The sequence below is a fragment of the Drosophila obscura genome, unplaced genomic scaffold, assembly GCF_018151105.1.
Source record: "Drosophila obscura isolate BZ-5 IFL unplaced genomic scaffold, ASM1815110v1 contig_25, whole genome shotgun sequence".
Classification (NCBI taxonomy): domain Eukaryota; kingdom Metazoa; phylum Arthropoda; class Insecta; order Diptera; family Drosophilidae; genus Drosophila; species Drosophila obscura.
The window spans coordinates 381260-400410 of record NW_024542812.1 but is presented as its reverse complement, the minus strand read 5'-3'; the positions used below and the strand labels follow the sequence as shown (position 1 = coordinate 400410).

The following is a 19151-nucleotide window of genomic DNA, read 5'->3' as shown; positions in this document are numbered from 1 at the left end:
GAACTTGAAGAATTTTAGCTCAGTTCAGGTAGAAGTTAACTCAATTTGTTCAACTGTTTAAATGGAGCGGGGTTAAGTGGGCTACGCTATTTTTTTTTTCGGTATATTTACGGTATATTTTGCTATATTTCTGAGGGCCAGGGCGGTATATTTTATTAATAAGTCCGCGGTCACACTAGTCTGAAAACTAATTAAATAAACATAAAATCGACATAAAGTCAACATAGAATTCGCACTTAAAGGCATACACAGCGCGCGAAAAGATATCCCTCTCGACAAATGTAGATTCTGTTCACATGGCACCCATACCATACATATTTATATTTGCATGATATCTATGTAGTAGACGCGAGTTTGTGATTACAACAAAATTACAAAAAACTGAAGCACGAGACGAGTGTTGCATACAATAAAGAAAGAGTCTTGGGTGTTTTGGGGCAGCATAAAATCGATTCGGAGTGCATTTGTGTGTGGGGTGTGGGAGTGTGTGCTGTGCTGTGCTGAAATTACATGCATGTGTATCTTTGTGGCAACGCAAATGCAAAGAAGCAGCAGCAAGCTCACGCGCTTCTTTTCCCCTGCCCCCCTACCTAGATAAAAGTTGTAAATCCAGCAAACCCCATCCCATCCGTTGGCTGATTGTAAGAAAGTGAAACAAACAAAGGAGCCCCAACCTGTGACAAAATCAGCCTTTAAACTATTCAGGTATGTAAACTAAAAATATAAAAATGCGCGCCCTTGTGTGCGTGTATATGCTCCCTGTTCTTGTGTGTGTGTGTGTGTGTGTGTGAGTGGGGTGCCAGAAGTTCATACCTAACCTCAATTCGTCCCAACTGATTACGATAGGCGGCAAACAGAACTTCCATTGGCATTAATTATTTAAAAATAATGCATTCGCTGCAGTTGGCCTTTTTTGAGGATGAGAATGGAGCGTACAAAATTGTCTACCCTACCTCACAGCCCAGTTTATTTGCTTTGAGGTTAGAAGTGGAATTTCCTTTATCAATGGCAAGATTTACCGATAAATTGCTGTTGAACCGAGCAAAAAGCAGTTACAATTGTTAATAACGCGAGTTCCATGCGTGTGTGTATTGTGGAAATATTTCTTATCGCCTTTTTGTTCGGTTCGTTTCGTAGAACATCTGTATGTATAGGTAAACTAAAGTTCCGCAATCTGTTGGCACGTGTGTGTGTAGTCATTTTTAATTGTCTTTGATTTAGTAAAATTAAAAAGCAAAAACACAATGCCTTCGAATAAATACAAATAAGAAGGAAAGGAAGATGTTGAAAATAGCAAAACACATACGTGCATTGAGTATGGGAGCAACAGAGGCAGAGAGTTTACCGCGCGCTCACCTTTTGTTATTGTTGCATTTAAAGGGAGACTGCCAACTGGTTTTAAATGGTATTTAAAATAACTATATTTATTTGAAATAATATTGCAGATAACTCAGATCCGATTGATCAATAATTAAATATTAATTGCTATTATGTTTAAAATAAAAACAAGTTGGCAGCTTCTCCCAGCTACATATATTCGGGTTCTTCGTGGTGTAAGTGTGTGTGTGTGTGTGTGCTACAAGGTGATCCACACTGCGCTTAGCCTTCAGTTAGTTGGGGATTTTGTGTAAGTTCTAATTAAATAATTCGTTGAAATCAAGCTTGCTGCTCTGCTGATTGAGAGAGAGAGACGCATACACACACACACACACGGTTGTATAAATGCATTCTTTTGTGCTTTCCTTGCGGCCGTCACAAGACGTTTTCCCCCAATTTTCTTTATGAAGCGCGCGTCAAGTTTCGACTGGGTCCGAGTCTGGTTTGGGCTTTTGGCTGTTTGAAAACTTGAAAAACAAGTTACCAGTTGGCGCACTTCATTTTTTTTAACTCTCCACCGCACACAGCACTCTTACACACACACACTACATTTCTCAGTATTTGTTTTAGATGCCTGCCTGGGTCTCTGCTCTGGCCTGGGCCTAGATTGGTGGTCTCGTCGCGATCTCTGCCCTCTCAGCTTGGAGCGAGAAGCACTTGCCGCGCAGACGATTTCCTGCAATTTGCCATTGTCTTTGCAATTGCCAGAGGCCAAGGAACAAATCTTGAACTTTATGGTAGAAACTACATTGCTAAGAGCTTCGAGTACTGTATTAGATGTTGCAACAATTTTATACATTTTCAGTCAGGGGTTCGATGGCGCCCAATATTGTCATGGTTACAAGTAGTATATCCATCAAATAGATGTATCCTCCACTAACATTAGCAAATTGTTGTCTGCGTCTTTATGAAACTCTCTTATTGATTAACATCTAATCAGCTCCTTCTTCCGCTGCAATTGCAATGGTATCTTGTCAAGAGTTATAATTGGTAGCATCACATGGCTCTCATAAACCACAGGCGTAAGTGACAAAACGAAAATATCTGATAATTTGCTGACCACACATGAAATTAGAAACTGTGGGGCGGGCCTGGCCCTATTGCATATGCATGCACGACGAGTAGCACATCTCTTCGCCTGTTAAAATGGGTGCAACCCAATCAGATTTACGAATTGTGTTGTGGTCAGCTTTGGTTGTTCTGGATGTTGTTGGTGGAGCTTTTAATGACTGTTTCGTGTCTTCTAGTAATGTTTCGGCGAGGGGCTTCGGCCTGGTCGTCGGTATGTGGCCACACTCTCCATCGAATACCTAAAATTAGCACACGGATAATTAGAAAGCACGGAACCACCTGGCATCAGACTGATGTTTCGGCATATATATTATGTACGTATGCATGGAACATCAATAATACCTGGAAAGGCAAACAAACCTTCCTGCAGCACTGGAACCACAAACTAGCGCGTGGGCGGCACACAGAGAGTGTGGCTGTCCCTTTTGCGCCAATCATCAGAGTGGGGAGACTGCAGGCTTGGGCCTAGACATGCGCTGCACCAGCTGCAAGTGAACTTTGAACTTTCAGACGAGGCGACGACAAGAGTAGAGAGGAGCTTCGTATTGCTGCTCCAAGTTTTGGATGCACTTGATTTGCATTAGCCATCGACAGTGGCTGTGCGTTCCCGCATAGCAGGTGCCACCGAGAGCGAGCTCGCTCCCTTAAACTCTCTCTTTTCCTTCTCCTTCTCCCTCTCTCGCTCTCCCTCGCTTGTGGGTCCGTCCGGTCTGCATTGCGCAATGAGCGAAATAATCGATAATTGCAAGGTTTCCATTTCCACCACCACCCCCAGCAGCAGTCAATTCCACGTCAGATTTTTCGCGTGTACAGATTTTATTTCTCCCTGCCTTTTCCAGAGGCAAATTGAGATTCCAACATGTGTTTTTTGGGTTTGGTGACGAGAAGAGTATGCTCTGGTGGCCATCGACGACTATATGATGGTTCCGCCGCGGCTCTACCGCCATTGTCATGGTGAGATGCACTTTGCTGCCTTTCTACGTTACACACAAACAAACACATGCACACACACGCCAGACGGTTACGAATACGCGCGAGTGTGCGTTTTGTGTGGGCCTGTGTGCGTGAGCGAAGTGGATGTGGAGGTGTGGATTGTAGTAGGTGTATATGTGCCGCCACTGCTGCCGCCGCAAAGTGTAACCGTGGCAGAGTTGTAGCCTGCTCTGTAGTCCGTTCGGTTTCTGATTTTCAGTTTTGTCGATTTCATTATGTACAGAGTATCGACGCCGACGTCGCCACCGCCGCAGTACACATTTTTCTGTGTATGGGTCTCTTTTCGCTCTTTTCCACGCTCTCAACACGAAACAGGGTATCGCTGGGTTATGTTGCCATGATCACCCTGTATTATCCGACTTGTTTTGCAAGCTCTCGTGCCGGCTCTTTCGCACCGTAACTGTGTTGGTGCTTTTTGCACTTACGTAAGCTTCCCAGTCATCCGACTCGACTCTCTGAACATTCGTTACTTATCCAAATTCTAAGCGCTATTTTTCTCATTTGCCGCTGCTCACGACGATCTTTTCTTTCCTCAATTTATTTCGCCTCAATCGGTGGACTGTAGACCCCAGAGTCCATTAGCATGCAAGAGCATGGAGCAAACTTCCTTCCACTCGCACACGGTTCCACTGAAAGAGACTGCAGTTAAGAACCCAGGCGGGCCAAATATATGTGTGTCCCAAGTACATGGGGGGCATCTGTTATGTACTTTTTTTATTGCCTCTCCTCTCACATCTCTCAAGCGACAGCAGCAACAGAAAACAGGCAACGATTCTCATTTTTAATGCGCGCCCGAGTGTCCGTAGTTTGCTGCGTTGCCACCCTATTTGATATGTTCATGGGCAGCAACAGAAGCGACGGGACGGCAAATGAATTCCAATCCAAAGCAACACTGCGCGCGCGCATTTACACTCCCTCTATTCCGCTCTGGCTCTCTCTCTCCTCTTTTTGTCTGACTTGTGTTCTCTCGCGCTCTTTTGTTGCTTCTTCGCACCAACACATTCACGCACAGACACGCATACATAGGCCACTACGCTCTCTCTCTCTCTCTCTATCTGTCTGTCTCTCTGCCCCGTCGCAAGCAGCAGGCTGACTCCGACGAACTGCTGGCCGTTTCAATCGAAAATGTTTGCGGCGGCGTTAAGATGTACGAAAAACGTTTCCTCGCCAAAACTGTGTGAATATCTGTAAAAACTCACAGAAAAACAATCATCTAAACGAAAGAGAATAGTGCAAACGCGGTACAAACAAAAAGCAATCCGTTGTGACAAAAAAAATTTGAATAAAAACGGCCCAGCGATATTTCAAGTCTCGATTATACGGAAAAACTCTATTTTGGAGAAAGAAAAAGGTGATAAATGGTAGAAAAGTGAGGGAAATAGTTGCAAGTGCAAAATACTGCGTAAAACGTGAAAGTTTCCAATAACAAGCCCAACCGAATGGCAGTTTATAGTAAATATAAAGGCACACCACACACACACACATGCATATGCACATATTTCGAGTATATACACAGCCGAAGCAAATGAGAAGCCCAGCCGTTGCTGATGTAAGTTGAACGATGCGCGGGGAAGGTGGGGCGGTCCACAAAACCATGAATATGAAATATCCTTCAAGTGCACTTGGTGTAATCAAACAACTTTTGGTAGTGGCAAACGAGCAGCTAAAACTTGTGAAAAATACAACATTTTTAGGTTAGGTCAATTTCAATTGGTTTATATACACACACGCACACACACTCGGAGGGATAGAGAAACCGAATACATATATACAGCGAACAGACAAAAAGACTGCGACGTGGTTGTTGTTTGTGCTGCTGCTCACAATACGCACAGCAATCCACATGCATACACACACACACACATGGGCGGAGGAGAGACTCACACACATATATACAAGTTTGAACCATTGCTTTTGGCTTGCTTATGAACTGACTGTATTTTTTCAACGTAGTGTGTCGTTTTATTTTCGTTCCCTCTCAGTTCGTGCGCTTATCTTGACTTTTGCTTTGATGCGCCATTCGCATGTAGTGTGTGTGTGTTCGAACATTTTAATGGCTCCCCAACACTGAATAATATAACCCGCTGGCGCTGGCTGGCTGGCCCCGGCCCCAGAGCTCCACGGAGCGCCGCCACCGCACACAATGAGAGCATCATTTTTTGCCTCTGCCTCTCCTTATTCACATCTTTGGCTCTTCCTCTTCACACCAGTCCTCTTGTTCTTGTTTGTTGTTCTTGGTTCGTTTTCTCGTCTCGTTTCGTTTCGGTTCTTTCAATTTTACACAGCTTTCTTCTATGACTATAGTACGAGTGTATATATGCCTTAGCTATTTTGTACATATTTCTCTCTACATCCATATGTTTTATTTGCGAAATTTATTAATAGAGCAGCGGTAGTTCGGCTGTGTGTGTTTGCGTGTGTGTGTGTGCAAGTGAGAAAGTAACAAAAAATCCAAATATTAAATATTGTGCATTAAAAACTACTAATATAACGGTGGCTCCCTGTCCGATAAATAAGAGAAAAATGAATCAAATCAAGATTAGATTGTTGTGATGCCAGACAGTGCAAAGAAAATAAGTGATTAACAATTTTTGCATATTTCTTGCCCCTCTCCTTTGTGCTGCGTATTCTGTGCTATGTATACACTTAACAAAACAGATAAGATAATGTTCGTGTGCACGTAATAGAGCAGCAGAACAAGAACAAAAAAAAATGGAGGGAAAATTTTGCCCACATGTCTCCCCCAAGCACACAGCAACACAGTCGCACGCACGCACACATATACAGCTGCCATGAACGCCCCAATTTTGTGTTGGAGCCCAGAGCTCTTCCACAATGCGCGCTCAGAGCCACACGCAGCACACACATACCTACATGCATATGTACATATGTATGTAGGTACGTTTGGTATGCACTGGCAATGCCGATGATGGCGGATTCAAATACAATAACAAAAAGTGCCACACGTTAATTGAGAGAGTGTAAGATATATGTAGGAAGGAGTAAAGGAAACGCATACAAACCAAATGGGCTCGTTTTCCCCAGCGAATATCCAAAGGACTTGTGAGAGAGTGGGAAGCTTCGGAGCTTTTGTGCGGCTGTACAGTGTTTCAATATTTGTTTACAAACGCTGAGGCAACCAAATGGGGTTTGGGTGGGTGGGTGGCTATGCTGATCCTCAAGGCGGTTTCGATTTGCCTCAGCCCGCGCACAAATACACTTTCATTCAAGTTATATTTACACTTAACCACTCTCTTCGAAGTTCCGTTCTCTCTCCTGTGCGCCGCAGCGCAACTTTGCTCTCTCGCGATAGCTCTCCTCTCTCGAATGCCCGCCAAATACTTTATGTGTGTGTGTACGGTACGTGTGTGACGGGTTGTTGCTGGCCCCAAACGGGTGAAAAATACCTTTTGAAAAAATCTGCCATCTACTGCGCCTCAACAACAAATTTGCGCTCTCTCCTGCTGACAGTCTCTTCTCTCACTCTCTTCTCTTCTCTCTCTCCCGCTAATATGGCTGCACCACCGCCACCACCTTTGCATTTGTGGCTTGCTGCTGCCACTGCTGCAGCATTTGGCTCTTGTAAGCTGTAGTAGATACAGAATGTATACCAGCAAGCCCCGCTCCCTCCCCTCTGGCATGTACGTATATATAGATATGCTCTGTCTGCGTGTGTGTGTGTGTGTGTTTGTTTCCAGTGGATTCTATGCAAGCTCTGAGGTCGTGCATGGGGCATTTGGCACCTTCCATGCGCTCACACAAGCCGTACATAAGAAAAGCTCGCCTAGGAAGTCTTTACTGTACCCGCTAAAACCAATAACAAAGCGCGCGCCCAATTCCGGTTGCACGTATCTACATACGTACATATGTATGTTTGTATATACATACTTATATATATATATACTTGCCTAAGAAGAGAGCGTTGGCAACTCTCCTTCTATATACTCGGTATTGTTATTGCCCCCTCCCTCGCGGGCCAGCGGTGGGCTCTTTCTATCAAACACGGAACCCCAATACAAAGGAACAAATGTTCTTCGACTCTCTATAGTGTGTGTGTTTTTTTTTTTTTTGCGATATGGCAAACGAATTTCGTGATGCTCGCAAACTAAAATGTTTGTTGCTTTGTGGTTTGGAAACATTTCGTTGAAATGTGAAAATATCATGAAACTGGGGGTTTCCTATTGGTATTTCTTCGGTTATAAAGAAAAAATTTATTAATTGTTTGCATTCTTTTTCTTACAGTTCGTTCGCCTACCTTAAGATACAAATAGCAACAGTGCTGGAGAGACCGACCACGCACGACGTGGCAAAAGCAAAGAGTAGCAGCAGCAGCAGCAGCATCAGCGGACAACGTCGTCGCATCGTCGCCGTCGTTGTTGACAATCTCTCAATTATAGAACCTCAGGGCATTTGCCGCTAGCGGGCGACCAAATGCATAGACAACATATGTTGCACTCACGAGCAGTTCAAGATCAAGAGCCGCAGTCAAAGCAGTTGCGACCACGACCGTTTGTTGCATACTACATACGCTCATAGGAGAGCGGCAAGAGGGCGAGAGGGAACACCACCCAGTATCATCCCAGTATCCAGCATCCCTGTGCTTAGGCAGGGACGGGACCGGATCGGACACCACAACGGGCTCAAAGGCGAAGAGCCGCACGGAAGAAGGACAAGCAAACAGACAGAGAAACGACAAGATGATGAAACGCACCCGTGTCGACGAGGTGCAGTTCGGGACACGTCCTGGCCCACCAGCTCCGGGCGTTGTCGGCGTTGGAGTTGGAGTCGCTGGCGTCGGCGTTGGCGTTGGTCCTACTTCCGGCGTCAGTGTCGGCGGTGTTGGAGGCTCCGCCACCGTGGGCGTAAACACAGGCGTAACCATTGGCACAGTTGTGCCAAGTGCTCACAGTGCCACCATTAGCGGCATCAGTTCCATACACCATCGCATCCTCACTCCACAGCATGGCGGTGCCCAGACCATAGCCTATTTGCCGTCCACCACGCCGACGGCAACGAATCTGAAAACAACTAGTTCAATTGTTGACAGCACCAGCAGCAGCATCAACACCAGCGCAGGAGGAGCCCAGGTGGCCACTGTAGGAGTGGGAGTGGGAGTGGGAACTGTAGGAGCAACTGGTGCTGCAGGAGGAGCAGGGGGAGGAGTAGTTGTATCCACTGGCAGCGCCGGCACACAAACACTGCAGTATACCACATGTGAGTAGAAAAATTGAAAGAAATCCGAGAACTACATATACTGAACGCATTTCCTTCGCTTGCAGCCTACAGCGTGGCCTCTATCCAGGCTGGAGGAACTCTCAAGGGAAGCACAACGGCGGACGGTGGCAACACCGTGCAGATTCATGTAACAGGAGGAGGAGGAATAGTTGGAGGATCCGCTAACCCCTCCAATGCCCAGACAGTCTCGAGCAGCTCGCAAACGGCCAGCAGCACCATTAGACAGCGTACAATAAGCGGCACACAGACCGCGGCCAGTGCCGTCAGCAATCTCACATCGATGGCTCAACATCAGACTCCTGGCAGTCTGCCCCAGACGGCCCAGACACCACCCTCAGCTGGTGCTGCTGCTGCCCAACAGTCGGGCAATATTGTGGCAGGGGGCAGTAGTACACCACCGCAGGGACAGGGCTCTGGTGGAGGAGGAGGAAATGCCACACCACGTCTGAAGGTAGAGGATGCCCTCAGCTATCTGGACCAGGTGAAGTACCAGTATGCGGACCAGCCGCAGATCTACAACAACTTCCTCGACATCATGAAGGAGTTCAAGTCGCACTGCATCGACACCCCGGGGGTGATAGAGCGCGTTTCGACGCTCTTCAAGGGCCATACTGAGCTGATCTATGGCTTCAATATGTTTCTGCCGCCCGGCTACAAAATTGAGATCCATTCCGATGCCCTCGGCTGCTCGGTGCCGGTGGTATCGATGCCCTCTCCCCCTGGTGCACCCACCAGCACTGGGACGGTGCACATGATAGCTGGCGGCACCAGCAGCCCCTTGGCCAGCGCCGGCCACAACGTGAAGGCCACACTGACTGCCGCCGCAGGAGGAGGAGCTATTGCGGCCGGAACAGCTGCCGCTGCGGCAGCCGTGGCACAAATCCAATCGGCAGGCGCTGTCAATCTGATGACCCATGGCGGTGCATCGCTCACCCAGACCACGATTCATGCCCTGCAGCAGGCCACTCCACCGCAGTCTCAGTCCCCAGGGCATGTTCATGTGAGCGTGACCAGCTCCCCAGCGCCAGCGGTGTCCGTGGCTGGAGGACAGACGCCAGGGGGCATCTCCGTGTCGGCGCACAACATGCCACAGAATTACTCGCGGGATCGAGAGCGGGCCACAATCACACCAACCGCCGGTCAGGTGGTGGCAGCGTCGGCGGCTCCTGCAGCGGCCAGCAGTATTGTTGTGGGTGGTGGTCCGCCCACTCCCAATTCCTTGAGCGAACTAAGTCCACACGGTGGTGCCGGAGCTGGTGGCGGAGCGGGTGCCCAGCACAATCTGCATCACATCCAGCATGCGCATCAATTGATATTCCTGGGCGAAACGGGCCAGCAGAATCAGCCAGTCGAGTTCAATCATGCCATAACCTATGTAAATAAGATCAAGGTGAGACAGAATGGAGCATGGATGGGAAGAGTCGAAAAGTGATTGCTAATTTGTATATTTCATCCCATTTAGAATCGGTTCCAAAACCAGCCGGCCAAGTACAAGAAATTCCTGGAGATTCTCCATGCCTACCAGAAGGAGCAGAAGGTGATGAAGGAGGGCAGCCTCAATCAAGGGAAAATGCTCACCGAACAGGAGGTCTACACACAGGTGGCCAAGCTCTTTGGCCAGGATGAGGATCTGTTGCGCGAATTCGGACAATTCCTGCCCGATGCCACCAATCATCAGTCGTCGGGCGGCGGCCAGTACATGGCCAAGGCCTCGGCGGTGCACCTCAATGATCACAGTAAGCAGCAACCACAGCAGCGTACCACGGCCACACTGAGTGGCGGGGCACACATTACCATGTCGAGTGCCTCGCCAGCGCACAGCATTGGCTCGCCGCTCCATCTGAGTGGTGGGGGCACGCTGCCACAGACGCTCGACAGCAGCGCCCATGCGGCGGCCATTGGCAATCTATCGGCGGTGAACACCAGCGTCAGCATCAAGACTTACAACAACAATCAGCATCAGCAGCAGCAGAACCATGTGATTGCTTCGCAACGGAATGACCTACTCTTTGAGAAGGACTATCACGGTGTGTCGACAGCCAGCCTGCAACAGCAGCAGCAGTCGCACCAGCGTGGAGTTGGCGTGGCCCATCATCATTTGGCGGGGACGACAACTGGAGCCGCCAATATACGAGCTGGCGCCGGCGGAGGCAGCGTTATGGTGGCTTTTGAGAAGGAGCATCGGAACAATCATCATGTACAGAAGTATGTGGGTGGACACTCGCAGAACCTGAGCCTCTCGCACCATGGCCACAATGCAAAAAAGTCGCCCAGCTATGGCCTGTCCTCGGGGATTGGATCCTTGCCGCACCTATCCGACAATTCTCTGGACCGCAGCTCGCCGGGCATCAGTTATGCGGCGACCACCGTCCTCACCGCTGGCCATCATGCGGGTCAGAACAACTCTGCAGCAGCAGCAGCCGCCGCCAGACGGCAGGGCGTAGGCGATGATGGTGGCCTGTATGGAAGCGGAGGGGGCGGCGGACCACCGCCGGCCAAGAGATCCAAGCCATTTTGCAGGGATGTCAGCTTCTCGGAGGCATCCAGCAAGTGCACCATCTCGGATGCGGCCTTTTTCGATAAGGTACGCAAGGCACTGCGCAGTCCCGAGGTGTATGACAACTTTCTGCGATGTCTGACGCTGTTCAATCAGGAAATTGTGTCCAAAGCGGAACTACTGGGACTCGTCTCTCCCTTCCTGATGAAGTTTCCCGATCTGCTGCGCTGGTTCACCGACTTTCTGGGCCCACCCGTTGGCTCGGGCCAGGGCCAGGGTCAGGTGGGGGCAACAGGAGGCGGAGGACTTATCGATGGCATGCCCCTGGCGGCCACTCAACGGCAGGGCGGCAGCAGCAACAGCAGCTCCCATGACCGAGACCGCGAACGGGGCAGCAATCATCCCACGGCCGCTGAATATGTACAAGATGTCGATCTGTCGGCGTGCAAGCGACTCGGCGCCTCCTATTGTGCCTTGCCGCAGTCATCGGTGCCGAAAAAGTGCAGCGGCCGGACAGCCCTGTGCCGTGAGGTGCTCAACGACAAGTGGGTCTCATTTCCGACGTGGGCCAGTGAGGATTCCACATTTGTCACGTCACGCAAAACGCAATTCGAGGAGACGATTTACAGGTAAGCAGGGAGCAGCTCTCCTCCTCCACTGTGAAATAAGTCCCAACAAAAAATTCTATGGGTGGCTATGGTGCTTTGGTTTTCTTTCTTGCTATAACTCTTTTCATTTTGGGACCTATTTCATGGTGTTGCCCCACTCTCCTCTCCACTTCTCTCTGGTTTTCTGTTTGTTTTCTTGGATCCTCTTGTTTCTGTTTCTTTGGCTTTCGTTTATTTGAATTAACCGATGCGCACGTGTTCTAAACAAAAGGAATATTCACAGAACGGAGGACGAGCGATTCGAGCTAGATCTGGTCATCGAGGTGAACAGCGCCACCATTCAGGTGCTGGAAGGTGTCCAAAAGAAGATGTCGCGCATGTCCAGCGAGGAGTTGGCCAAATTCCACTTGGATGATACACTGGGCGGCACATCGCAAACGATACACCAGCGTGCCATCCATCGGATATATGGCGAGAAGTCGGGGGAGATAATCCAAGGCATGAAGAAGAATCCCTCGGTGGCTGTGCCTATTATATTGAAACGGCTGAAAGTCAAGGAGGAGGAATGGCGGGATGCACAAAAGGTATGTCCGAAAAGATAGTACCCCCCCCCCCCACTCTCAGCTATAGATCTAAATATATATTTTATCGTTTTTAGGGCTTCAACAAGCAGTGGCGCGAGCAGAACGAAAAGTATTATCTCAAGTCGCTTGACCATCAGGCCATCAATTTCAAGCCCAACGATATGAAGGCCCTCCGCTCCAAGAGTCTCTTCAATGAGATCGAAACGCTGTACGATGAGCGGCACGATCAGGAGGATGATGCCATGGAGCAGGCGGGGCCGCATCTTGTGCTGCCCTACAAGGACAAGACCATACTGGACGATGCCGCCAATCTGCTGATCCATCATGTCAAACGCCAGACGGGCATACAAAAGCAGGAGAAGCAGAAAATTAAGCAGATCATACGACAATTTGTGCCTGATCTGTTCTTTGCACCGCGACAGCCGCTCAGCGACGATGAGCGCGATGACGGTGAGTCTCGTACATCCCTGTTTCCCTTTTTCTCTTGTCCTTTACTAACCCACTAACCCCAGTAGAGTTCTGAACACTAACCCCCAACAGTTGTTGTAACCTCCACTAATTTCAAGTACACTTTAATTATTGATTATTGTTTATTTAATTTGTATCGATAGTATTTTAATTTAGTGAATGTTTTTTTCGTTTTCTTTTTCATTTTATTATTAAAAAAAAAAAAAACTACAACAAACACCTGCAACCCGCAAAACTACTCGTATTACGTAATGAAAATCATATATGTATAACGATATCTGTAATTGATTAACACCACACAAATGGAATGCACCCACTGAACCACCACCACCACCACCACATCGTATATTCGAATCCCCATATATGTATTAGCCTTTCCATTTTTGGCAGATGACAATAACAAAATGGACGTAGACCACTCGCCGCTGAGTCGAGCCGATTCGGTGACTCGAAATGCCAAGGGATCGCCCAGCGAGGGCGGATCTCCTGCACGCAGCACTGCGAGCACCAGCAGCAGTGCGGCGGCGGCAGCGGCAGCCGTTAAAAACGAAGCTGATGAGCTCAAGGCGACGACGACGACGGGATCAGGAGTCACGGCAGCATCATCAACTACGACGACAACAACAACAACAACAACGACGACGACGGCGACACCAGCTAGTTCAGCTTCAGACGATGCAACGCCATCAACATCTTCAGCTGCGGCAGCAACGGCAGCAGCATCAGAGTCCAAGGCAAAGGATGAGCCCCCGTCTAACCGAGATGAGGCAGGCAGCACCACCACCAGCACAGGCAGCGGAGTGTCCAGTCCAAGACCAGGACAAGACCCAGCAGCAGCAGCAGCAGTAAATCCCAGCGATGTGGAAATCAAGCAAGAGCAGCATCATGCTGATTTTGTCCATCCAAAGCTGTTGCCACAGCATGCTCAGGGCCAGCATGAGGTGAGTTTTAACCAGACCAGACTAGGGGACTCGTTGATCTATAACCATAACCCATATATTGTTACCCATCTACAGGATGAATCCTACTCGCTGTTCTTTGCCTCCAACAACTGGTATCTGTTCCTGCGCCTACACGCGATTCTCTGCGATCGTCTGCATCATATGTATGAGCGGGCACGGCTGTTGGCCATCGAGGAGGAGCGCTGTCGGGTGAATCGGCGAGAGAGCACCGCCACGGCGCTGCGGCTTAAGCCCAAGCCTGAGGTTCAAGTGGAGGACTACTATCCCACCTTTCTGGATATGCTCAAGAATGTCCTGGACGGCAACATGGACTCGAACACCTTCGAGGACACGATGCGTGAAATGTTTGGTATCTACGCTTACGTATCCTTTACCCTGGACAAGGTACGTTGTGTTGGATCTAGTTCGTGGATAATTTCAGTTGCTAATCTCGGTCTGTTTTTCTCTCTGTCGCCAGGTTGTGTCGAACGCCGTTCGCCAGCTGCAGTACTGCGTCACTGAGCGAGCCGCTTTGGACTGCGTGGAGTTGTATGCCACCGAACAGCGACGCGGCAGCACTGGCGGCTATTGTCGCGATGCCCACAAAACGTTTGAGCGCGAGATGTCATATCAGCGCAAGGCGGAGAGCATGTTCAACGAAGAGAACTGCTTCAAGGTGTACATTGTAAGTAATGCGTTAGTCCTTAAAGCCAGCCACCAAATACCATAACGCAACGAATTTTGTTCTCTTGCAGTACAAAATTGACTGTCGCGTCACCATCGAGCTGCTCGACTCTGAGCCCGAAGAGGCGGATAAGCCGGCGCTAAAGGCACAGAAGTTCAGCAAATACGTTGAGAGAGTGGCGAATCCGGGTATCGGCGGCAGTGGCAGTGGGAATAGTGCGGCACTGAGCAGCGAGAACATTGTCGATGAGTCGGACATCAAGACGGAGGAGGAGGATGAAAATGCCGAGGTAAGTGTTGGTCAGAAGGAACTGGGCAGCAGCATCAGCAGCAGCATTTGAGCCAGAACCAGAGCCCCTTTGCGTGTGTGCTGGAAGGAAGAGTGGTTAACCATGTTGTTTGTGTATTCTGTTATTCATTTCTATTTATGTTTCACGATTCGTATTCTCCTCTGTTCTGATTTGAATAATTTTCACTGTACATAACATACCATACCCCCCTCCCCAATACATTGAACAAATATAGTTTAGACCGTAGACCCAGACCCAAACTAATGGACCGACTACAGAACACAAACCCACCACACCTTCTGTATATATCAGTTTTGGTTACATCTGTTATCTGTTGTGTTGTATCTATATATCTATCTATTTGTCTATCGCCTTTCGCCGTTGCACACGCTCATGTTTTTTTTCTCTTCTCGTTTTGCTAGCCTCTCGGGTTGCACACATTTTTTGTTGTTGTTGTTTGTTTAAATACTTTTCTTTTAATTTCAATATTCTTTTTCGACTATATTCCGTTTGATATCGTTTATCAACATGCCAATTGCCAACTTTTGCCAATCGCCCACATTTTCGCATACATATCAATAAATAAAATCGATTGAAAATGCAGCAAAAAAAAAAAAAAAAACAAAAATGTATAAAAAGAAATTAAAAAAGAAGAACAAGAAAATATTCACTAATCTAATTAATGCTTTTTTGCATTCTTTTCTCTCATTTTTTCCGATTTATTTTTTCGTACCAGGTCAATTCCAAGGCTTGAAATAACAAAATAGTTTTGATAATTTCATTGAATAAGAAGAAGAAAAAGTCATATTGCAAAATGAAATAGTAATAAATGAATTTGTTTTTTGATTACCAGAACAAAACAAAAAAATACCAAAACTTACATCGCAATAACCAACCGTAACACCATCAACAACCTTTTTCACCCATAACTATCACACATCCGCCACTACCACTACCACAACCACCACTTATACACTCACACTCACACCCACACCCACACCGACACATGCGTAAGAATGTAAAGAACCGTTCGTCCAAGCAATAACAAGCAACAATAATAATGAGAAACCGAATTATCACCTAAATAAATGTAGCATTTACCAACCCAGCCATCCAACCACCCACCCACCAGCCACCACACACCACAAAAACATATATACATAGATGCATAGACAAGCAAACTCTTATACATATACTCTTTTGCCAGCATACCTAATGTAAAATAGTAGAAACAACAACAACAGAAACAACAACAACAATAATTATAAACGTAGGCACGCGCTTGCATTTGTTTCTAATTTTGTTATGCCTTGAGTTTGTCTCCTTAGTGCTATCTCGGAGGTCAATAGGTCAGTCGTGTCGCGAAGCGATTCTTCTTGGGAAAGGTGAAGCTTAAAGAATTTGTGTTTGTGTGTGTGTGTGCGTGTTGGTGTGTTGTCAGATGAGAGAGATGTGAGAGGCGGATGGAGGTGTGAGAAAAGGATATACGATTGCGGTGTGAAGTTGTTTCAGTTCCAGTGTTGAGTAGTTCTCGATATGAGGGCTTTTTAAACACCACACAAACATATATGTAAATATTTATTATCGTGTTTTTATTGTAAATAACATTTAGCGTCAAAGTACATATGTAATTAAGTGTAAACGTTTAGTAGCTAATTTTGTAAAGGAAGGTACAACGCCAAAAATGTCATTTTAAATTATAAACAACAGTACAGTTCGGTAACAATTTTTTATATCTAGGCATTTAAGAACAAACAAACAAACACACACACACACAAACGAATACATTGCAAATACCATAATTGTAAATGAAATCAAAACATAAACAATACAGAATACAAAATACAATCACCAAATGTGGATATTACCGGAGAGTGAAAATTGAGAAATATATATATGGAGCAGCAGCAGCAGCAGCAGCAGCAGCCTATTATAAATTAATTAATTAATTGCAATTATTGAAAGTGAAGAGAGGCAATGGATGTTGGATGTTGTTCGATGGTGCCTCTGGGGAATGGGGTGTTTAGTGCAGAGCAAAGCAAGCAGGTTCAGTAATTTAATTAAGCTTTAAGCAAGGTAAGTGATCGTCGCATCGTAGAACTTACTCATCATTTCAATTGATTAGACGTAGCTCTAAGATTAAGTTTACTTTCGAGTTGAGTTTTGTTGGTATTACTATATGTGTACTATGTAAATGTGATTCAGTTAATCCGTAAATGTGTACGTGTCGATCTTTGGCTTGTTTGGCCTGGTACCCTCTACCTACATCTGTTGTTGTTTGACTCATCTTTGTTTTCCCTCAACCCTTCTCCTTCCATATACCTTCCTTCCATCTGTTTTTTAATACTCATTGTTAATAGTGCTAAACACACACACCCCTACACCCCCACACAGACACACACACACACATACACACATAAACATACATATCCAGCTTTAAGTAATATTCATAAAACTCTCTGTGGAAGCATGCTGCATTGCCCCTCAATTGCTGCCGGCAATTGCCATAATTATGGACAATCAGACTAAACGTTGCCCCGTCCGTGTTCTCATTGCAGCATGCGCGAGGAGGTGGAGGAGGTGCACCCAAGGCGCGTTTCCTGCTGCGCAACAAGCGCCGGTCGCAGCTGCACGAGGAGCAAGTGCGCCAGTTATTTGATCAGAAGCGGAGCCGAAGTGAGCATGCGGCAGCCGCAGGAACCACCACGACTAACGCTGCTGAGGCAGGCTCTGGCGGCGATGCCAACCATTCCACCAGCAGCAGCAGCGGCAACACCACCACCACCACCACCACCACCACCACCACCAATAATAATAATAACAACAATAACAATTGGGGCAAGCGTTTGCCGGAGAGGCTGGGCACTCCACAGGTGGGCCTGGCCGAGCAATACGCATTCAACGATCGCGACGAGATCACCACAAATTCCAGCAACGGCCGATGCTTTGTGACCAGCAAGAATCTCAAGCTACTCAAGTACGATGCAGTGCGTCGTGCCAAGAAGGTGAGTGATCGATCTCTACGGCTAGCAGCAGAAGAGACGAATGTAATTCATTTCCCTTTTGTTTCCCCAACAGAGTCATTGCCGCGTCACGCAGGCGAAATATGTGCGGTATCAGGCCTACGTCAACAATTGGCTGCAGCAGCACGTCAGCGAGCAACTGCAGCAGAACTGCAGCGATTGGCTGCTGGGCAAGACGGCGGATCAGATCAACGCCAGTGGCTGGGGCGCCACCTGCAAGACCAAGCCGCTGCAGCAAAAGGATACGTCCAAGACCCCGTATCGTGTGTACACGAGATACAAAGTCATCCAGCTTGGCGGCAATGCGACGGGCGGCAGCGGCTCAATTGGTGGTATGATGGGCGGAACGGGGACATCAGCAATCGCTGCAAATGCCTCGGTGGCAGCAGCAACAACATCATCATCGGTTACCAGTGTGTTGGCCACCGCCATGTCTTCCAACCATCCTCTAGCCAATAGCAGCAGCAGCAGCATTTTGTCAACGGACTCGACCTCCACCCCCACTGCCCCACAGCAGCATTGCAACAGTGCGGCAGCAGCAGCGGCAGCGAACACGAATGCCGCCGAGTCACTGCAGCAGGTGCGTCCCATGGAGAGCTAACCGGAACGGACAGCAGCAACAGGAGCGGGAGCATGGTCAGATGCTGCCGCTGCCTGCATATGACGATAAAAAAGATGGAATAGAAGATTTGTCTGTATTCAATATACAAATTTGATTCTAAATGTGATACCAGTCGCAGTCCGGCGTGGCATTGGATATTGGATATATATTTCATCGAAACAAAGCTCTTTTTCACTTTGTACAAAAAGTCATTTAATCATAGGCGTTTTGCTCCTAGACTAGAATTTTCTAGGCTTACATTAACTTGCATAACTTTTAGCGTTAGAGTTCCACCTATGGCAGAGCGCGATTTGTTTTTATAGAGGCGCCTTCTTTTTATTGAGGTAGCAATTAAGTCCTAAAGCCCCTTCTACCCACTAACAAAACCTATCTTGTAGGCCCCGCCCCACATGGATAAGTCATATATATAGTATATACACATGCAGCTAAAGCTAAAGCTTAAGCGTTTTGTGCACAGCAAACGGAACTAGTGAAGAGTTGTGCTAGCAATTAGTAGATTTCAAAACACGTCTGTTTAGAGCTCTAAGATTTTAATCTTTAACTTTTACCAATGTGTGACGTGACGTGACGTATTTTTATACAAAAGGAAATTCAGCAAAGGCCGCCACACACACACACAAACCTTGTACAATTCCTTGTGAATACTATTATTTTATAGATATCTACGTGTTTAAGATCCCTAAACATAAGTTGTAAAAACGTAATGAGCAGATTAAAAAAGTTTATCAAAAGTGAAATGGCCTTTCAAACGATGATTC

The 19151-nt window shown here is 47.3% G+C and overlaps 1 protein-coding gene and 1 long non-coding RNA gene across 9 annotated transcripts; one reads left to right on the top strand and one right to left on the bottom strand.

Moving 5' to 3' along the window:
- Positions 1 to 187: 187 nt before the first annotated feature.
- On the top strand, positions 188 to 19149 carry LOC111080982 (paired amphipathic helix protein Sin3a). 6 transcript variants are annotated; one of them, XM_022376884.2, is made up of 12 exons: positions 190 to 705; positions 7684 to 8655; positions 8721 to 10066; positions 10139 to 11802; positions 12065 to 12365; positions 12440 to 12815; positions 13206 to 13774; positions 13850 to 14179; positions 14253 to 14459; positions 14530 to 14748; positions 17307 to 17753; positions 17827 to 19149. In XM_022376884.2, exons 2-12 carry the CDS (start codon positions 8139 to 8141, stop codon positions 18370 to 18372), a joined length of 6522 nt encoding a protein of 2173 aa, XP_022232576.2. In that variant the 5' UTR covers positions 190 to 705; positions 7684 to 8138; the 3' UTR covers positions 18373 to 19149. The 6 variants fall into 6 exon arrangements, with proteins under 6 accessions (XP_022232578.2, XP_022232576.2, XP_022232577.2 ...); XM_022376885.2 differs by having other exon boundaries at positions 12053 to 12365; positions 13224 to 13774; XM_022376880.2 differs by having other exon boundaries at positions 12053 to 12365.
- Positions 2282 to 4469, bottom strand: LOC111080984. Of its 3 annotated transcripts, XR_002608568.2 has the most exons (3): positions 4151 to 4286; positions 2809 to 4070; positions 2282 to 2687 (listed from the first exon to the last, which is right to left on the bottom strand). It is a non-coding gene; the product is annotated as an uncharacterized LOC111080984 (long non-coding RNA). The 3 variants fall into 3 exon arrangements; XR_002608569.2 differs by having other exon boundaries at positions 2791 to 4469; XR_002608567.2 differs by having other exon boundaries at positions 2809 to 4469.
- Positions 19150 to 19151: the final 2 nt, after the last annotated feature.

Excerpts from the sequence above, each read along its gene's own strand:
- LOC111080982 (XM_022376880.2), top strand. The coding sequence starts at position 8,139 with ATGATGAAACGCACCCGTGTCGACGAGGTGCAGTTCGGGACACGTCCT. Across the intron at positions 10,067-10,138 it reads CCTATGTAAATAAGATCAAG|AATCGGTTCCAAAACCAGCC; the intron begins GTGAGACAGAAT and ends CATCCCATTTAG. Across the intron at positions 12,816-13,205 it reads CGACGATGAGCGCGATGACG|CCTTTCCATTTTTGGCAGAT; the intron begins GTGAGTCTCGTA and ends TATATGTATTAG.